The sequence below is a fragment of the Malaclemys terrapin genome, chromosome 3 (assembly GCF_027887155.1).
Source record: "Malaclemys terrapin pileata isolate rMalTer1 chromosome 3, rMalTer1.hap1, whole genome shotgun sequence".
Lineage (NCBI taxonomy): Eukaryota > Metazoa > Chordata > Testudines > Emydidae > Malaclemys > Malaclemys terrapin.
In genome coordinates, this window is record NC_071507.1 from 168,369,375 (window position 1) to 168,390,941 (window position 21,567).

Genomic DNA, 21,567 nt, shown 5'->3' on the forward strand with positions numbered 1-21,567 from the left:
GTCCTTCCATAATGTCTTGCATATGGGCCCCTGGCAGACAGCGCACCTCCCAGGATGCCAGGTCAGGCCTGCAGTTGTATCCCCTTTAGAAGGGAGTCACCTTCTCAACACCTCTCATCTGCATGGAAAGATTACAGCCACAAGATGCCTCTGGTGAGGGAGGGATTTGGCCGGTAATAGAGTCAGTACTTGGAGATGACAAAGCTTTATCTGAAGTTTGGCCAGGAGCACTGAGAGACAAAACTAGGAGGAGCAATTGGACCAGTGCGGCTTCAACCTGAGCCTCCTCCCATCCGCAACAGCTGAGCTACAGTTTGAATTAAACAATGCAGGCAGACGCATTTGCAGGCTTCCCTGGAGCATCTCCAATTCAGATGGATAGTAGGAAAGTTCATTTGTAGATATAAAATATCTCACAAGCTTGCCAGGTGCCTGAACCGGTACTAGGAATGCCAGCATGCTTTAGTGGAGGCAGGGTTTCTGTGCCTGTCTTACTTTTACCCCTCAGAATTGCTGTCTGGAACTTCGAGGCCACTTTAACTGACCCCCTCCCAACACCCACCTTTCCACAATATCGACTTTTCCCAGTAGTTGTGTTCTTGTCCTATCCTAACCCTACAACAAAATGCCACAATACAGTGATATAAATTTTTTTAAGTATTTATTTTTGGTTAAGCAAAATTTGTTAACCATTATTTTTGGCAACCACTGTATAATAGATTATTCAGTCTTTTCATAGGGCCTGACCTCGCTTTCTGCTCTGTAGCAGCAGAGAGGCCCTGACCCAGTGGAATCTAAGTTCTTATACCATACTCCTGACCACAGTAATGGAGAACCCACATTTTTATTCACAAAGAGTATCTGAATACAGGTTAGGTTGAACAAGTTGAACTTATTAAACCCTATAGACTGCTCTGGTCCATGTGGCTGAGTTGCTTCCAGCCTAACTCAGTGGCATTCCCTGGTGTCCCTGTCACAGAATAAGGTCACTAAGCTCCTCTCTATACTGCAGTTGGAAGGTATGATTGCAGTACACCCACACTTTAATCAAAACCTAGTTAAAGAAAAATTATCTACTAACTCAAGTAAGTCAGCTCAAATGACAATAGCAATGAAGCTGCAGCAGCATAGTGGCCCCTCAAGTATGTACCCAGGGTCCCAAGTGTGCAGGACTAGACCATGCCGTGACCTGTACAACAACAGCTTCACTGCTATTATTACTTGAACTAGCTTTGAGCTAGCTCAAATCAAAACTATCTTGGGCGCATGTCTACACTTGCTGCAATCCCATATCTTGACTGCAGTGTAGACATACCCTATGACACTGATTTATCCAAGTACCTAAGCATGTATTTTAACTTTAAGCAAGTAGTTCAAATGGGACTATTTGTAGCTTAAAAGTGGGTAGTGCTTAAATATCTTGCTGATTCAGGGCCTACATGGTAATTTTTGTAGTAGCTTTAATATTATTACTTTGAATTACTAAAGGATACGAATACAGTTGGCTTTGCTAGTTCTATTTATCTGAAAGTGTAAGCAGGTAGCTGTTCAAGAAATGTCATACAATCATAGAATGTCAGGGTTGGAAGGGACCTCAGGTTGTCATCTAGTCCAACCCCCTGCTCAGAAGAGCCAATCCCCAGACAGATTTTTGCCCCAGATCCCTAAATGGCCCCCTCAAGAATTGAACTCACAACCCTGGGTTTCGCAGGCCAATGCTCAAACCACTGAGCTATCCCTCCTCCCCCATCTTGAGGTTGAGGTTTCATTTTTTTGGACATTATCTCAGCATATCACCTGTAAAGCCTGTTCTTTCTCTCGGGATGAATTTTTTTTTTTTTTTTAATGTAGCTTCTGCCTACAAGTTATCCCAGTGCAAACAAAGAAAAAAAAGTTACATTGTGCCAAACCACTGCAGTAAAACACTTGGTAAAGACAATATCCTCTCAATCGGTTTCTTCAACACTGCAACCTGCTCTCAAGTATCTGTATATTCTTCCATTGGTTTATCCAGGCAATCAAATTTGGTAGACCATGCTTGAAATGACCTCAAAAGCAGTGATAGAGGTCTGGAGTATATCCAGTTTTTCTCTGAAGATGGTCTACCAGAGATTTTTAAATTGCTTTGTGATGGTAAGCCACAGAAATTGAGAAGGAAGAGCGGGAAAGAGGGATATATTTTCAGACTCCATTCACTGGCCTTTTCACCTCTGCTTTTGCTTTTAATCATGCTCAAAATCTTGTTTGTTTCTCATCTTCCCCATCTAAGTGTCCAGTAAATTGCAAAACGTTCCCTTCTCCTCTTTCCCACAAGGCTGAGGAGGTATGTTCTGCCTTTACAATAATGTTAACATTGTAACTATAAAATCAATGAAAAAGGAAAGCACCACTTGGATTGGTCCTAGATTTAGTTATGGAATACTGAAATATTGACCTGGACCTACAGTATAGCAGAAAAAAATTCTTGCCTATTGCAAAACCATCTGCTCTGCCTCCTGCCAATGAGTCCTGGTCATGGACCCCAAAGTACTGGAGAGAAGTAAGCTCAGCTTCCCCTTATATAGTAGGATGCCTGTTTTACCAACTAATTGTGGATTGAGGAGTTCATAAGAATAGACAAGCTCATAAAATTGAACACCTTAAAATTATAATAGGTACAGTGCATACCTTTCGGCTCAGGACCCTGTATCACTTCTTGTCTTGGAAACAATTGAAAAGCAATTCTCAATGTTCTGAGGGCATCAGAATGTGAAGGAATGTCGATTTGTTCTTCAGCAGCAGCAACGCGATTTTTTTCCAATCAGGAAAAATGGTTCCTATAAGTCTGGTTAATAAAAATCAAGGTTCTACTGTACTCTGGTTTGGCTATTGGAGTTCCAATGTCAGAAATATCTTAACATTCTCCCATGAATACACAAATCAATACAATTTCCCTTTATAAATATATTCCCTTTTCATTTCAAACAACTAATTATAATTCTCCACAGGCCAGACATGAATTCATCTTCTTTTTCCCTAATATTAACGTCCATCAGGCATCCTTTTGTCTCATGAAGTCAAACAGATTTCAATTCAGATCTTTGGGACCTGTCCCATCATATTTAGTTCACTCAGGCAACAATAGCACATTAAGGAGCAGTACGAAGATTTACTCAGATTAAAGAAATTTCGAAGAGAGATATCAGGAAGCATCAAAACGGACAAGCTAGCCTTTCTTATTGCAACACTAATGAATCATCCATATCTGACAAGTTTCCTAGTCATAAATGAGTAGTGATTGGTTTGCTGGCTTCTTTCAAAGGGGGTGGAGTGGGGGAGGGCTGTAAATATTGTATTGTAAATATTATATTTGGAAGTAAATCTTTACTTCACAAATTTTTGTCTTTAACACGCTTGGTTAGAGGAAACAGACGTGATTGGGGTGATGTGAATTTGCAGCTGTATTGCTGCCATCTAAATACTTTTACTGCTCTTATTTAGAGACCCTGAATCTATTGTTAAATTAAATAATGGATCCTTACTTTACTCTCAATAAATAACAGGAAAAATAAATCAGTTAATGTGATCTTCTAAGTTTTTCTATTCTAAATGGGATTCAGACATCAACAAGCTGCAAACAGCTTCTGAAACAAAGGACTATTCATAACTACAATTCATATTCTGTTCTCATTCTTGGCTTAAATTTTTTTACCATCATTTCTAACTGTCTGCTGAAAACAGGCACCTCTTACAAACAATGCAGCATAGCCAAAGACGAATTCCCTGTACAATTGCAGTTTAATGTAGGCAATGATCTTATTAAAACCCCCAAAGAAAGCATGGTAATGCGGACTTATTCTGTTATAACAGGAAATATGGGCCCACGTATTTCACAGCTCCTAACCCTGATAAACAAATCACAAGACACATATCAATTGCTTTTCTTACCAGTATTATGAAAACTCCAGTTTAACTGCCTCATTTCAGTGTCCTTCACAACGCAAGTTTAATAAAATACTTTTTTGATGCTGCCAGAAATGTCATATTATTCAATTGGAACTGAACAAGGTAAATGAATAATGAGATCTATACAGTACCTTTAATTTCACAGTGCGTATTGTAAACAGTATGGAATTCACCTCATCTGGTAATGACATACAGCCATCTCTAAAGCAAAATGTGGCAGCTGCTTAAAAGCTCACTACAATACCACAGAGCAGCTGAAGTAAGGAAGCGCAGAAGAATGATACATCCAACTGGAGAGTTTGTACACTAAACATCATGAAATTTCAATGCAGTTTTAAACACATATTTAAGGAACAAAAGAATGCACTATAGAAGAACAGTTCTGGAGTTATAATACAACAGGAAGAGAAAAATTTTAGTACAATCTGACATGGCTAATTGCTACTAAGCAGCCTATCTTGCTGCTCTGCAGCTACACTATTTGGTTAGGATGATTTATTTTTAGGACGACTGATTAGTGCAAAGCATTGAGGAACTGATCCAAAGACTCTCATTGACTTCAATATGTTCTGAATCTGGCACTGATGAGGGACATTACCTTACCCCAGGAATAAGAGGTAGCAACCAAATAAAAGGTGGCAAAAAACACACCAAAACGGTCTGTTAAAAACAAATACATTATTTTTCTCCTTCAGGCAGGCAACAGTTTTTCTGGTACCCATTCCTGCTGAGGAAGCAGGCAGGCCAGGTTCCTTCTCAACAGGGTCCCAATAAGTATCTCGAATTCCTCCCAGAGGGAAGGGTAAGTAGCAGAGGGGATCCCATTTTACAGGGTCAAAAGGACTGTTCCCACGTGGGTAGAAGGAAAAAACAACCTTTGTGACAGGGTGGTAGGAAAAGTAATGCCCTTTTCAACAGAGTACCATAAACAAGTACAAAATAGATGGCATCAGAGCAACCAGACTCAAGTCCTTGCTGGTCAGTGTGAAGAAAGCACAGCTGTGGAAAGAAATGCAGTGAGCAGAAACCACCAGTTCATCTGTTTCTATGGCTGCAAGCATTTCCTTCCAGGCCTGGCAACTACTACAGTGTCTCCATTCCACAGCATGTCCCTTCACTATCCAGATGGGTGTGGAGCACATACTTGGCTATAGTTATTAATAAGAAACATAACAGTGCATTGTACATGGCCTTCATTTATCCTTAAACACTTAATATTTAAAGTGTCTTTTCTCTGCTGGTGGGGAGGCCAGAAGTCTATTTTTTTTTTAATTATTATTAGGACTCAAAAGAATCAACAAATATTAAAAGTTGTGTTCCACCTCTTGTATGTGCACACACATATGCAAGCAGTGAACGTGGGCTGGCATTATCAGAGCTCACAAGTGCCAGGTTTTTTGGGTTTGCCTCTTTTTTTGTTTAAATAAAGCAGTTCATTTCTTTCTTTTTCAATCTCTTCCTGCTAATACATATGCCCACTGAACATAAACCAAAACAAATACTGGGGAATTCCTGATGTTTGTGCCTGAAAGGACAATCACTTAAAAGTCAAGTCACTTGGGAGGGGTAAGGGAGCATGACAACAATCATCTTTTAAAATTTCTGCAGTGCCTCCATTTGCTCTGTGGGAGTTAACTGGTGTAAACTTGTCACCATGAAATTAAACTGTTGCATGAATGGAATGTCAGTATTATATACACACACGTGAAATTCAGCAGCATGTGTTTGCTACAGTTAGTTATGTTGCCTGAACACAATAAAGGGAGGAGGAGATGAAGGAAACACATGCACCACTCTCCCAGCTATTATTCCTCCGGTAGACCTCAACAGCCTCTTAAATATGCCTATAATTACACCTCAGTTGGGACAGAGTTACTGCCTGCTCTGTTAAGGATTTCTCCACACGTTACATTAATCCACACTAGAAGTATGTAAATTCTAATGTGCACTAGTGTGTTGCACATTAACTGGCCCAGGTGGACCCTGCTGGCATGCACTAAATGTTCCCTAAGCGGCGTTAATGTAGTCTTGCTTCAAACAGTACAACATTAACATGCATTAGGGAATTTGTAGTGCACACCAGCAGGGTGTGTGACATGCTAATACACCCTAGAATTTACACCCTTCTGGTGAAGACTAATGCACCAGGTAGACAAATCCTCATACTTCGCACTGACATGACAACTATACAAACTTTAATTCATCCTCATAACACTCCCATGAGGAAGATGGGGAGAATACCGTTAACCTATTTTAGGTGTGAAGATGTTGAAGTAGAGACACATGGTGAAGTTACTTGTCCAGGGCCACACAGGAAGTCAGGGGTGGAGCCAGGAATAGAATTTGAGACACCTGATGCCCACCCTGGCACTGCAGATCACGCTGCCTTCCATCAACAGGAAGGAGTCCAGATGACTTTCAAACCTCAGGCTGCATTTGTGAGGGTGGCAGACAGAGATGCTGAGTAATATCTATTGACTTAATGAGATTTTTTTTCCTCCTCTAACCATTTGGCCCTTAGACTATAGTTCAGGACTTTAAGATGGCTGTGCATCCTCTGAGAAAGAATACCGCCATGTACCAGAGGCCACTGGAGTCAGTGCAGACCGTGGATCTCAGTGCCACCCCTGCTCAGCATCCTAGCAACGTGCTCATCTGTTGAATGTCCCTAGCTCCCTTTGTGCTGCTGCTGTGTGTCTATGTCCATCCAGAGTACGAAAGAGGGGCTTAAACATTGAGCACAGGCCTTACCTCCACCTCTCAGCCACATGAGTTTGGGCAGGGGACTTAGCCACCTCCCCAACTAATCAGCAGAGGGAAGGGGGACAGAACGTTCAGTTTGCTAAGCATGGACTTCAGCTCCTCCCTATAAATCTCCGTAGAAAGTGGCAGGGAACATCTTGAGAGCCCACCTCCTTGCCTTGCACCCCCATGATATTCGAGTCATGCTATTATAGTACCTGCAATGTGAACAGGAGAGAAAATATCATGTGTGTTTTGATGGGACAGAGCAAAAACATAGCAAGGTTAGTATGGAACAAGAGGGTAGGAGGAGCAAAAAAAATGCCACCCTAAAGATCCCAGTATAGAAAAGGGAAAGAAAGGGAGGTAGGGAAATAAGGCCAACATTTTACAAGGGTCTTTAGTATTAAAATTCACAAGGTTTTGTTCACTGATGAATATGTAGGAGCATAGGAATTGCCATGCTGCATCAGACCCATGGTCCATTTAGCCCGGTATCCTGGCTGCCAAGGACAGAAGCTGGAATCACACACTTCAGTTAGGCACCTGCATCTTCATTTAGAGACCTTAAAGGAGGGGCCTGAGCACTCACAACTACCAATACATTCTACAGGGACGGTTGTTCCTCAGTCTTTCTGAAAGTCAGGTCAATTTTATTCGGGTGCCTAAATATGGCTGTAGGTTCCTAACGTTTAGCTCCCAAGTTTGAAAATTTTGGCCCAATTGCTTAAAGTGGACTTTTTATTTGAGTTTCTTTGCCTCAATTAACCATCACCAATATTTAGATCAGTATCCAAAAGAAACTCTGATATAACCCTCCCAGCACCCAAATTCGTGACTTTCTCCTGCTATGAACACTTTGCAGGGGAAATATCTCATGAGCCCAGTCATAAGTGAAACTGTCATCCTAGAACACATGTATTCTCCCCCCTGAGGCACAGGTGACTACATCTCCTTAGCAACACTGGTGTCTGAGCTGGAAAACAAGGCCACTTTAGTGCAATTACTGAGATTTCCTATTGTATTCAGCATCATGGAAGCTTTCCTTTAATCTAACTTCCAGGCCTTCTATTAGCATGGGGTTTTCTCAAGCGAGAAATCATCAGTAAATTCAAATCTGCTCATTCATTAAAGTCATTCACATCCTGGAACTCATAAATCACCACATTAATTAAAAAAAATACTCTAGCTTCAGGAATCTTTAGACTGTAAGCTCTTCAGAACAGGGGTTTTGTGTTCATCAGCAACAGTGTCAGTAAAAGTAGGATCTAGAGCAACATCTTGGCACATTTTAAATAAGTCGGATCTCAGTAAATAAAGGAACTAAAATTTGCTGTTATCTGTCTAAAATGTGAGTCCAAAGTTAAGCCTTTGCTAGAGTGCTTTGAGTCAGGGCCTAACTTTAAATACATAAGCAGTCCCATTGGCACATATGCTTAAAGTAAAACATGGGCTAAAATGCTTTGCTAATCGGAGCCTTAAATACCACAGCTACAATAATTTGGCCAGCGCTCTTTGTTCAATAACAGCCTCAGCCCATATGCAGAACAGGACTTTCCCCCGCTAATGTACATTCTTTAGAGATGGGCAGTCTGATAAGGGATTTTCTTTGTCTTTCTATAGTAAATGGATATCCTGCCAATGCTCATAATTCATCACTAAACAAAACCAAGAATCACATCCAGAGCACTAATAGCAAGGATTTAGTGAGAGAGCAAGCGCACATTTTGGAAGGATCTAAACCCTCATGCTTCAAGGCATAAGTCAACCTCAAAACAGTGGGGCCATATGAAATCTTTTCCTATGGGCATGTTATTCCCTAACTGCAGAGTTTTTTCACCTCTCTCTAAAGCAGGGGTCCCCAACGCGGTGCCCGTGGGTGCCATGGCGCCTAAGTGCGCCAGCATACTGGCCAGCAGATGAGCATCCGACGAAATGCCGCCAACAAGCAGCATCATCCAGAGGTGTAGAGGTGGCATTTCGGCAGCGACGCCTCTGGATGACGCTGCTTGTCGGCAGCATTTCAGTGGATGCTCATCCGCCGCCACAGTCCTCCATGGCTCGTCGTCTGGCGCCCGCCAGATGAAAAAGGTTGGGGACCACTGCTCCAAAGCATCTGGTATGCAACACTGTCATAGATAGGATACTAGACTAGATGGAGCACCGTTCTGAACCAGAATGGCAATTCCTATGTTCCTACCTAGTCATCACTCAACAAAACCAAGACAAGTGATTTTTAATGTTTATGGCAACTGGAAAACATTTATAGATTCACAGATTCCAAGGCCAGAAGGGACCATTGTGATCATCCAGTCTGACCTCCTGTATAACACAGGCCATCAAACTTCCCCAAGATAATTCCTAGAGCACAGCTTTTAGAAAAACATCCAATTTTGGTTTTAAAATGGTCAGTGATAGAGCAACTACAGCGCTGGAGAATCTTCTCAGCTGGTATTAAGTAAAATGAAGTTTTAATGTAATATATATGAGAAAGAGAGAGAGAGAGAAAGATTCAGACAGTCTGAAATAGTTACATATACAAATAGTTAAGTAACTCAGGGAATAAACAAGCTGGTGCTGATAACTAGGGAAACAATGTGGAAAAAAACTCCTCTGGTTGTCCTGTCAAGATGTGAATGGTGTATAATGGACACAAGTGCCTATATACCTTACTGTGCTCACCGTAAATCCACAATGAAACAGAAAAAGCCTAAAGGTGAATTATCTCGCTAGCACAGTAGACACAGACCAATGGGAGAGGGAGGGGCAAAGGTAGCTTTGTATGTAATGCCATCTTTGAGCTCTCAGGATTCTGGGCTATTCTACCCTTCAGAATAAATCAAAGCAGACAGACGCCTGCAAGAGCTGCCTATAGTCTGCTCCACAATCTGGAGCACCCAGAATCTTCCATAGTGCTCCATGCTACAGTGAACAGCCCCATCCTCACCCATTCCTTTCTCCGTCTGTGCATGCCCTCTGTGCCAGGGCTTGTCGGAGGGAAAATTTAGTCCCTGCACCTAGGGAAGTCTCCCTCAGCCTCCATTAGGCCACATTACAGCAGCCCCCATTAGATCACAAAATCATATAGCTGACAGGTTGAGGGACAGAATCTGTCCCCAAGATCTTTGAGGTAGGAAACTTGTCCTATTGGATGTTCTAAAGAGCTATGCAAATTGAAGGCACTATGTAAATTATTATTAAAGTAAAAATGTAAAATAATAATAATAAAAATAATAATAATAAAAACAAAAAGAAAAGTTTATATCCAAATCAAGCCAGCGCTGACACATTGAGTGATTGGTGATCCCTAGGGTGACCAGATGTCCTGATATCGGGACAGTCCCGATTTTAAGTGATTTGTCCTGCATCCCCACCGCACATCAGTCAGGACACCCTTTGTCCTGATATCAGGGACCGCTCACCACACACACACACACACACCTTAGGTCCCGGGCTGGCGGCGCTTCATGGGGCAGCCCGCGGCACCCGTCCGCCAGCAGGAACCTCTGGTGCGGCTCCTAGGCACAGAGGTGGCAAGGGGGTCTCCACGTGCTGCACCGGCTCCGTCCTGCCCAGTCAGAGCTGTGGGGACAGGCAGTGGGCAGAGAGCCCTCTGCGCCCCCTCCCCTCTCCGACCCGCCGGCCCTAGGAGACAGAGGGATCTGCCGGATGCTTCCTCGGAGCCGCCCCAGGTAAGCACCGCCAGGACTCCCCACCTCTCCCCCCCAGCAGGTCCCTCTGGCTTAAGGGTGGGGCCGGGGGGCTCTCTGCACTCTGCTGGTGCCTGCAAGCCCCGCTCCGCGGCTCTGGCAGCTCCCATTGGCGCTTTTCCTGGCCAATGGGAGCCATGGAGCTTGTGCTTAGAGTGGGTGCAGCACGTGGAGACCCCTCGGCTGCCCCTGATCCTAGGAGCCAAAGGGACCTGCCAGATCCTTCCTGGGAGCCGCCCCAGGTAGGCACCGCTGGGACCGCCCCCACCACGGGAAGGTCTCTCTGGCTCTTAGGGTCAGGGAGGGTAGGGGGCTCTGTGGTCTGCTCCCGCCTGCAAACCCCGCTCCGCAGCTCCAGCAGCTCCCATTGGCGTTTTTCTGGCCAATGGAAGCCAGGAAGCTAGTGCTTGTGGCGGATGAGCACATGGAGAGTCTGGAGACCCCCCTCGCCGCTCTGACCCTAGGAGCCAGAGACCTCCCAACAGGGCTGGTGACTGCGGCCAGGGAAGGGGGCAGGGTGTGATGGAGTGAGTGTCTGGGAGATGTGTGGGTGCTGGGCTGTGAGGGTGTGGAGGGCGCTGGGCAGTGGGGGAGACCTGTGTGTGTCAGGGCACTGGGGGTCTGTGTGGGGCATTATTTAGTTGTGGTGGTGGGGCTGTGGGGAAGGGCACTGGGAGGGAGGAGAAATCTGTGTGTATTGGGAAACTAGCGAGTGGGGGGTTCTGTGTGGGGTGCTGGGGTTGTGGGCAGGGGCGCTGGGCAGGGATGGTGGTGTGCACAGCACTGTGCATTTGTGGTGGAAGGGTTGTGGGGGGGGGGGAGGGGGGGACTCTAGGCATAGTGAATTCAGGGGGTGCAGGGCATAGTGGATCCAGGGGGCGCTAGGCAGGGGAGCTGTGTGGCACAGCATGGGCCCACCCGCAACAGGAAGGGGCATGCTGTTAGCACAGGGCCAGGCAGACCAGTGTGCCTCTGGCCATGCCATGCATACCCCCATTGCACCTGGCCGGCCCCACCCTTCCCGCTGCTCACCTCCTCAACTGAAGGCGGGGGTAGAGGGTGTAAGGGCGGGTCCTGGCAATGCTTACCTGGAGCGATTCCCAGGAAGCGGCCGGCAGGTCCCTGAGGTGAGTGTCAGCTAGGCTCAGCAAGCAGTGTGGCCCGGGCCAGTCCCGGGGCAGGGAATCACTCTTGGGAGCAGTGTGATCAGCCAGGCCAGGGCCTGCCCCTTCCAGGCTTCTTGAGGACCCACTTGCCTGGAGGCGCCCAGCCAAGCCACTGCACACACACACTCGCCTCCCCGCACTGGCTGAATCTGACCCCACTTCTGCACCAGTTCCAGGCAGCTCGACTCTGAGAAGACAGGGAGGCCCTTGAAGTGGTGGGCACGAGACTGTTCAGAACTGGAGCTGCACTTGGGTCTGGCCAGGGCAGGGGGTGGAGAGGAGCCAGTGGGCTTGGTGGGATCTGGGGGTGCAGCACAAATGGAGAGGGCCATGCCAGGGCCCCTTCTGAGTGTGGGCCTGGTGCCACTGAGTCACCATTGTAAACCTGGTACTGAAAAGACTGCCCTTTCCTTGAGGCTGGGAACAAAAGTCACACTTCAGTCCAGCTATCACCTGCCAGTTCTTTGTGACCAGGCTTAGCACTGCACCAGATCCAAACCCACTCTTGGCGAATGAGCTTTGCGATCTGACCGAGCCAAACTGAACTGAAGTCACCCATTTATTTTAAGGGGCAGGGACAGCACCCCCAGAAAGCTCTGCCATCTGGGAAACTCACTCTGCAGCAAGCAACAACAGAGGAAAACCCACCCCAACCAATTGAATCCAGGTTGCTGCTGACCTCCTCTCTGGCCCAGCCCCAGGGCTGGAGTGTTCCAATGGCTCTCTGCACCCAGGGCTGAGTGACAGCCCCGGAACGGAACCACTCTGCACTTGGGGTGCGACTAAGAAGTGCTGGGCAGATCAGCTCGCAGGGAGCCCTGGGTTGCAGAGCCAGGCGGGGAGTCCCCTGCAGCCAGTTCCGTGGATGCAGTGGAAGGGCTAGAACTGCCGGCTCTGAAATGAGATGTGGCTCTGTGCTCGATGGGGGAGGCTGCTAGAATCGGAGAGTTGCCATTTCAAACCTTTTCTTTCACCACCTGTTTTTGCATGGGGGAGGCAGGGGCAGGTGCCCCACAGAGGTAATAGCTGTATCCTCCCCCCAGTAGACTGAGTGCAGACCGGTCCACTTAGCTCACGGCAGAGCCAAGGAAAGGAGGCACCTGCCTCTGCACATGCTGATTCCACCCAGGGCAGAGCAATGCTAAGCTGCTGCCCAGTTCACTTACCCACATTGGCAACCAGCAATTGCACCTGGCGGCATACATCTGCTTGATGATGTACAATGGGGACGCCATTTGTCCAGATATTCAGGTAAAATTTAAAATTTGGTAGTGAAATAGAAAATTAGTCGATTGTGATCTGTTATCTACTGGCAATTTTGGTTTTTTAGGTTGTTTTCAGGTGTAATGCAGTTTACAGTAGGGATATGTAGTTTACAGTTCTGAACCACAGTGCATATCGTAGGACAAACTACAGTGGGCACGTAACAACATGTAAGAAGTACAGAGACTGCGCAGTTCTTTTCAGTGGCTAGCTATCTAGCTAACAGTCTTCAGCCAAAAACCCCACCCGAAATGGCAGTGACAAGGGAGGACCCAACTATCAAGAAAAAAAGGGACAGTGCAGATACAGGACAGACTGGGAAGCCACTTACACCTGGATTCAGAAATCCTATGAGTGGGATTCAAAAAAGCCTTTTGTAAAGCATGCAGGAAGGAATTTAGCATTTGCCATGGTGGTGAGTCTGATGTTAAGCATCATGCTGATTCAAAAAAAATCATGAACAAAACACCAAGACTCACAAGAGGAATACCCTGATCTCACATTTTTTCAGAAGGCCAAATGAATTCTTCAATAACAAGGTTATCGCTGCTGAGCTAACTCAAGTTTACCACACAGTAGTCCAACACTCCTATCGCTCGTCTGACTGAACTTAAACTAGCACCTACCTTGTAGCCAGATTCAACGATTGCGAAGCATGTCAGCTGTGGCCGGACTAAAGTGGAGGCATTGATCAAAAATGTGCTGTCATCGCTCTCAACAGAATTTTTAGAAAGACCTCAGCAAGCCAGACGGTCCTTATTTCTCAGTTGCCAGAGATGCATCTAAGAAGGGCAATGTGAAAACTTTCCCCTTATTGCTAAGATACTGGTGTGACGTTATTGATATAATCTGGGACCATATAGATCATTGTTGCAACCAAGGTCCTGTAGTGGCACCAAATCTGGTACAAAGGAGGTCAAATAAGGTGTCTAAGACAAGGTTATGGTTTGCTGGTTATGATTATGCTATCTGTATGCATATATCATTTTTGTATTTAAAGTTATAAGTATTGGCACTATACCGTCTGTATTTCAAAATTATGCTGTGATTCTGGGGGACACCCCAGACAAGTTAGTGTCAGCTCTGCCTAGCCTGCTTGATGGCCCATTAAGGACCACCAGTTATACAACTGACCCATTGAGAGAAGGCAAATACGCCTTGTAACTCAGCAAAGTATGCAAGGACTTGCCCATGTGACTCCAGACTCCAATTTGCTGTAATTTTCCCACAGTAAGAACAAAGAAGTGTTTTTACACCTGGAAAAAGACTATAAAAGGCTGATGCCTCATCTCCATCTGGTCTTCAATCCTGCTTCTTACCTCCGGAGGGACAAACGGAAGCTCTGCACAAAAGACTGATGACCCATCCCTGCTGGGGATGTACTCCAGAGACTTAATTTGAACCTGCAGTTTATTCTATCTCTGCAACAAGCCGAACCAAGAACTATGCCATTACTGTATGTAATGGATTCCATTTAACCAATTCTGGCTCTAATCTATATGTTTTCCTTTTATGAATAAACCTTTAGATTTTAGATTCTGAAGGATTGGCAACAGCGTGATTTGTGGGTAAGATCTGATTTGTATATTGACCTGGGTCTGGGGCTTGGTCCTTTGGGATCAAGCGAACCTTTTCTCTTTTACTGAGGTATTAGTTTTCATAATCATTCATCCCCATAATGAATGGCACTGGTGGTGATACTGGGAAACTGGAGTATCTAAGGGAATTGCTTGTGTGACTTGTGGTTATCCAGTGGGGCAAAACCAAAGTCCTCTCTGGCTGTCTGGTTTGGTTTGCCTTAGAGGTGGAAAAACCCCAGCCTTGGGATGTAACTGTTCTGCTTTAAGCAATTTGTCCTGAATTGGCACTCTCAGTTGGGTCCCACCAAGACCAGCATCGTTACAACTGGGCCCCCGAACATGGGGTCCAAGGTAAGCTTTGCTCATAGAAGTCTAACAGTTTATTGCCTCGTCAGTCTCGTCTCAACACATTACTTGAAAAACTTGCGACAAACTAGACCTAAACAAAGTGTCTTTCTACTGTGCTGATAATGCAAACGTGAATTATGGAAAGCAACAATCAGTGTACCAGAATTTTAAAAAACAAAATGAAAATATCTTGCCTGGAAACTGCCCTGACCATGTTGTGCACAACACCGTGAAACATGCTAGCAATACCCTACAAGTTGACATTGAGACTCTGGTGATTAAGACGTTCAATCATTTCAGCAGTTCTGCTAAGAGAGTAGCAGCATTGAAGGACATGTTTGACTTTGTGGATATGGAGTATGCCACTTTACTGCACCACGTTCCGACACGCTGAATGAGTTTTTTCCAAGCTGTAAACAGGCTTGTAAATACATGGCAGGCTGTTAAGTGCTACTTTGTTTCTCTGGGCAGTGAGAAGTGCCCAAAATCTTTATGGATGCTGTTCTTGGACATGGAAAATGGTGAACAAGGTGAGGGGCCTAGCAAAGTTGAGGTTCATCTGCTTTTCCTCCAGAATGTCCTGGAAATCTTCAATGATACTGTGCTCGGTTTGGAAAATGAGATTATGACAGCATGTGAAGTGTATGCCATAATGAGTACTCTGAGAATTAAACTTCAGCAACAGAAGAATGACAAATTCTTTGTCTCCAAAATTGAAAATGCATTAACTGAGATGCTGCCTGTCACTGCTGCATGTCTCCAGAAAGACGTAAAATTTCATTAAGATGTGTCGATCCTATATTTGGAGAAATGGTTTGATTTTTCAACAACTGGCTACCTGTTCAATACCCAGTGCTTGAACATCAAAGTTAATAGGGCATTTGAATACAAGGATGTGTTTGCAAAAAACAGTGGATCTTGATCAGCTCTATGATGAGTACTGTATCAAAGACATCAGCTCCAAGTTGGAGCCTGGAAACGACTCAGCTGGGGAACTCTGGTCTCAAGTGCGGAGAAACAAGGACGGTAGCACTGGATTCCTAAACATGACAAAGCTGGTGTCATACGTGCTCAGTATACCAGTAAGCAACACATACACACAGTGTGTATTTTCAATCATGAAAGGTGCATGGACTGATGTCCAGAATTGAAACAGCATGGACTTGGTGCAGAGTGAAACCCTTGTCAAAATGAATTTCTGGATGAGCTGCAAGGACTTCTACAGCTTTGTGACTGCCCAGAAGCAAGTCATGACTATGGCAGAGTCATCCAGAAGTTCTAGACTTCTGGCATGTGTGAGAGGTATGCAAATTGGGAAGCTGATTTACTGACTGAATAAAAAACCCAGTCCTTTACCCGTTGTTTGTTTAGTGTACAAATAAATCTGTATGTTTAAATATGTATTACAATGAAGTCCATAATTTAGTCGGGGGCCATGACACTCACTGATTCCAGACCTCTGAGGGTACATCTACACTACAGCGGGGAGTCGATTTAAGATACGCAAATTCAGCTACGTGAATAGCGTAGCTGAATTAGACGTATTGCAGCCAACTTACCCCGTTGTGAGGACGGCGGCAAAATCGACTTCTGTCGCTTTTTGTCGGCGGCGCTTACTACCACCTCCGCTGGTGGAGTTAGAGCGCCGATTTGGGGAATCGATTGTCGCGTCCCGATGGGACGCGATAAATCGATCCCCGAGAGGTCGATTTCTACCCGCCGATTCAGGCGGGTAGTATAGACCAGACCTGAGACTTAGCTTGCTTCAGCTGTCAGTGGCTGAAGCTGGGGCTGAAAGCAGGACTATGGGGCCTCCCCTCTGTGACTGCAGCTGGAGCCACGGCTAGAAATGCGACCCTTCGCTCCCCTGCCCTGCAAACAAGTCGGATTTTGCAACCGGGATATTGTGCCCCTATCCTGCGGCTTCAGCTGGGGGCTGGAGCTGGAGCCCTGTGCCCCTGTGGCTTCTGCTGGGGACTGGAGGTGGGGCCATGAGTCCTTGCCCCGTGGCTTGTGGTGCAGGCTGCAGCAGGGGCTGTACACCCTTCTTGCAGATTCCTAGGGCTGTGCGTCCCCTCTCATCACCCCTCTCCTCCCCCCCCCACCCAATGTGTCTTGATATTTCACTCTTGCGATCTGGTCATCCTAGCGATCCCTCAATCCAAGGATGAGCTCTACCACAGATGTACATAGGAGTCCTGAGGGGACTCAGGAGTCTGATCCTGGAACTGCAAATCTGCCTGCAGTCGGTACAGACATTTTGTGGCGCTGGGAGAAAGTTATTTCTTTTTTACTTCCTCCTCTCTCTGTGTTTTCAGCTTCGAGGGCGAACGTTCCATGTAGCAAGAGTCACTGTCTTTTTATAGCTTCGACCGCAGGCCGAGTGCTCCCACTGGGCACGGTAATCTAGCCAGAAATGTATGAGACAGCCTAGGCTTAGGGCACCTTTTCTAGCCCTCTCCCCATGCAGGATGAGCAGAGGAGCTCCTAAAGAGCACTCCTCAGTCACCACAGTAGCTGCCAAACTGCACTCCTGTCTCAATCCAGGTGCCAGATGACCATCTAACTACTGCCGCCTATGTGCGGATTCATGAGGTCTCTTCCAACCCTAATCTTCTATGATAAACCTGTTTGCCTTGGGAGACCCTACCAGGAACATGAAGCTCCCAACAACTTAGCTCCAAGGATCATTGGAAACATGCAAGACCCTTCACCACAACAAGGTGACTGTCCCGAAAGAGCACATTTCTGAGTATATAATAATTTTGTATCAGTCTAATCAACTTTTAACACCTCATATTGGAGACAGTAACTGGCAGAGCTCGGAAATCAGATCAATGGATGAGGAAATTCATAGCAATGGGGAGACGGTTAAAAATGAAACTTCATGCTTGATTCAGTGCTCACAGAAATCATTGGAAAGAATCTCCGACATAATGCACCAACAATTAGGTCTTAAATATACATAACCCCTGAAGAACGGCCGAGGAATAATGGTTGAAGAACAAACAAAATGTGTTCATGAGGATAATGCCAACACGTACAACAAAAAACACCTGGAAAAAAGATCAAATTGACTAAAGATTTTTGGAAGTGGTTAGTGGGGAGGGGATCTCTGTTACACTGTGAGTAACTAAAAAGCTGGAATATTACAGTTACCTTCAGGTGGTGGGGGAGGGAAATCCTCTGCCTCCATACTGCTGTGCCCACTCATTTTCTGTTCCTTCAACAGAACAAATACCCCTGCAAGAAAGCACATTTTTTAAAAGGTAAACATTGTTTCCAGATTTAGCAAGTCTGCTTTTTTATTTATCTGAGTCTCATACTTCAGCCATCTAATACCATCGTTAATGTCTTGGGACAAGAGAGAGGGAGCAGGGGCCCTATTTTCAAAAGACTCTGGAACCGGATTTTCTTGTGCTCAGCATTCACAATTGGGGTCAGATTTTCTGAAGAGCTCAGCTCTCGTTTGGACACCTAAATGAGAGCCAGATTTTCAAAAGTGCTTAGTACCCACTAGCTCCCACTGTAACACTTACATTCCTTTGATAAACTGAGCATATTTCAGTGCCTACGTGCTTTGAAAATCTGCCCCCAAATTATGGGTGTGAGCCTTTTTGTAAAATCCTTTCTCCCCATCACACACACAGGGTCAGGAGTCCTAAAGTACTCTTAGGTCATGACAATTCATTTTCCATTTGGCAGTTAATATCCAGAAATCACCAGTCCTGACACCATGGAGTTAACTTGCTTGTTAGCAAACACCACACTGATGTATCTTTTTCCTTGCAACAAATAACTAACTTATGTTGACCTTGCAGTAATAATTTGCAGTGCCAGACAAGGCTGCCTTTGTTCACCTTGAGAAGTAACTACCATTGTCCTTTCACCACTTTGAACAAAAACTAGGGAGAGACAGTCAAGTTGTTATTGACTTTTAGAAAAGACCAGAAAAAAAATGGTTCAGTTTATAAAGGTCTAACACCTTTTAAACTCAACTTTTCTGGAAAGTGTGAAAATGTTGATTAAGCCCCACCCCTACTCACCTTTAGAAAAGGAGTGGAACAAGAAGGGTGTCTGGGCAGCCCACTTCCAGCCGGAGCTTCTAAAGGCAACCTGACCACCCTCCCCTCCTCTCTTGTGCAATACAACCACTATGCATACCAGTAGGCCTAATGTTCTCAATGACTCAAGTGTAACAAGATTCTCTGGATCATCCCCACATTTTGACCCGGACTGCAACAAGGAAGAGAAAAATCCCAGAATATGAAAGAGCCTTTTCTCTCTTCCCACAATATTATCAATTATTATTGTTTGTATTATAACAACACTTAGAGGGCCCAACTGGGTTTCATTGTCCTAGACACTATGGTAAGAGACTGTCTTGCTCTAGAGAGCTTCCAGTCTAAAAAGAGACAAGACAGTCAAAGGGGAAGAAGGAAAACTGAGGCAGAGAGGGGTGAAGTGACTTTCCCAAGATTACACAGCAAGTCAGTGGCAGAGTCAGGATGGGAATCCAGGTTTCCTGAATCCCAGTCCCAAGTGGCCCATTTCTGGTTCATCAAGAAAGCAGTGAGAGTGGAAAGGATTTCACAGGGTTTGGGGCTATACCATCCCACAATGCAAGGAGTTGAAAGTCTTCAGAGTCATAAAAGTATGGAAAGTCAAAGGGCTTTTCTACATGGTGAGGTAGCGCAGTACAGGGGTGAGATTTCTGAAGTGCACTAACATGTTGCGCATTACTTGGTGTGTGTAGACCTAACTGGTGTCTACAAAATGTTCCTGAATGTACTTGCCATACTGTTATAGATTTCGGAGGGAGGCTGCTGGCAGTCCCAAAGTATTCAGATAAGCATTCACATTTCTACATCAAAGACTCTTCTCAGTTGCTTTACGCTTTACCCATCATCATTACTAATTCTCAATCAAGTCATAGATATTTATGAAGTCATTTGGTGCTTAAGGCTGAAAAGGTTTGACATCCATACACAACATCCATCCATTAAGAAGGAAATGTGTTTTCCCTTAAAATATAAAGGAAACATTTCCCCACTTTGTCTCTCCTCAAACCTCTCTCGCTCCCATATATTTCCATGGAACAGAAAGGAATGCCCTACTTATAAAACTTTCAAATCGTGTCATCAGGAATGCATTTTTCCCCACCAAAATTACCATGTGAAATAAAGGAAGAGTTATGGTTACTTGATAGGGTTATTTTTCCATTTCTTTTTAAGCTTGAGTAGTAACTGGAACTCACATTTCCAAAGATGGAACACATAATAACTAGTTATGTCCTGAAGGTAAACCCTGTATCTCTAGATTTTTTTGTCAAATAGCCACAAATGCTAACTAGAAGGCCTCCAACAGATTACTGTATGTTCTTTTCCATATATAGTACACATACAGCTTCATTCCAGTGGCTACAATCATTTTTTAAACGATTTGTGTCTTCACAGCCAAATAATAGTAAAAATGTAAAGAACTAAGCCGAAGAAGTTTTTAATACCACTGCCATTTTGATATTTCTCATTAGAATGTATAGTGGTCTCTATTTACCTAAGAGACAAGGTGGGTGAGGTTATATTACCTCTCACATCTCCTCTCTCTAATATCTTTGGACTGACATAGCTAGAACACTACTCTACTTAACTAAGATACTTAATAGAGTCCCTTTTGCCTTGATATCTGAGTACCTTGCAATCTTTAATCCCTCACAACACCCCTGTGAGGTAGGAAGTGTCCCATTGTACAGAGATACAAAGACTCAGTGACTTGCCCCAAATCACACAGGAAGTCTGTGGCAAAGCAGGAACTTTGATTCAAGTCTCCCAAATCCTAGGCTAGTACACTACCCACTGGAACCTGCAGTTATCCATAGAAGATGCAGCTGCTCATGGAAGAATCTCTTATGACCCCGATAGATATATCTTTACAATAATTTGACTTTTCTTTCCAGACATCAGAAATTTTGTTTTATGTTTTTGTGCAATTTGGATTTTGGATGTAAAGACGAATGTTCCATCCATAGTCATATGAGAGAGAGATTGTATTTTGGGTTCAAATGCCTCCCTAAGCAAAGCAAAGCAAACAATTCCCTTCCCACCTACCTAAGGCTGAACTATCTATAGTTGTAGAACACTCTTTAAGGACCCACAGGTGGCAAAACCATAAGCCATACTGTTAGGGTGACCAGAAAGCAAGTGTGAAAAATCAGGACGGGGGTGGGAGGGTAATAGGAGTCTATATCAGAAAAAACGCCTAATATCGGGACTATCCCTATAAAAATTGGGACATCTGGTCACCCTACATACTGTACATAACAAAAAAAATAAAAAAGCTAAGGATGGCAAGCTTTCTTTCCTCTGTTGTCTGGACATCCCAGGACAATGAGAGCTCACTGAGAGAGTTCTCTGTCAATGCAAGCAGAGCCATCTGACAGGAAAGTGGAGCCAGAAAGCTACCAAGATGGTTTAAAGCAGCAGGTCTCAAACTGTGAGTCACAACCCTGTTTTAATGAGGTCATGAGGGCTGGCATTAGACTTGCTCAGGCCCAGGGATGAAAGTGAAGTCCAAGCCCCCCACCCTGGGCAGCAAGGCTCGGGCTTCAACTTCAGCCCTGGGCAGCAGGGCTGAAGCCCTTAGGATTCGGCTTTGGCTCCCACACCCCACGGGGCAGGAGACCACAGGCTTTGGTCCCCCATCCTGGGGCTGTGTAGTATTTTTTTTAATTGTCAGAAGGGGGTCGTGGTGCAAGTTTGAGAACCGCTGGTTTAAAGCAATAGGATTCTGGGATGATCTCCAAGGATAGCCTCC

At 44.9% G+C, this 21,567-nt stretch overlaps 1 protein-coding gene across 4 annotated transcripts in view; it reads right to left on the reverse strand.

Moving 5' to 3' along the window:
• The window catches only part of ARHGEF10 (Rho guanine nucleotide exchange factor 10), a 166,557-nt gene that overhangs the window by 130,211 nt on the left and 14,779 nt on the right, over positions 1-21,567 (reverse strand). For all 4 annotated transcript variants that reach the window (XM_054023863.1, XM_054023861.1, XM_054023864.1 and 1 more), the window contains exon 2: positions 17,914-17,997. In XM_054023863.1, coding sequence (XP_053879838.1) covers positions 17,914-17,968 — 55 coding nt within the window. In that variant the 5' untranslated portion in view covers positions 17,969-17,997. The remainder of the gene's footprint in view (positions 1-17,913; positions 17,998-21,567) is intronic.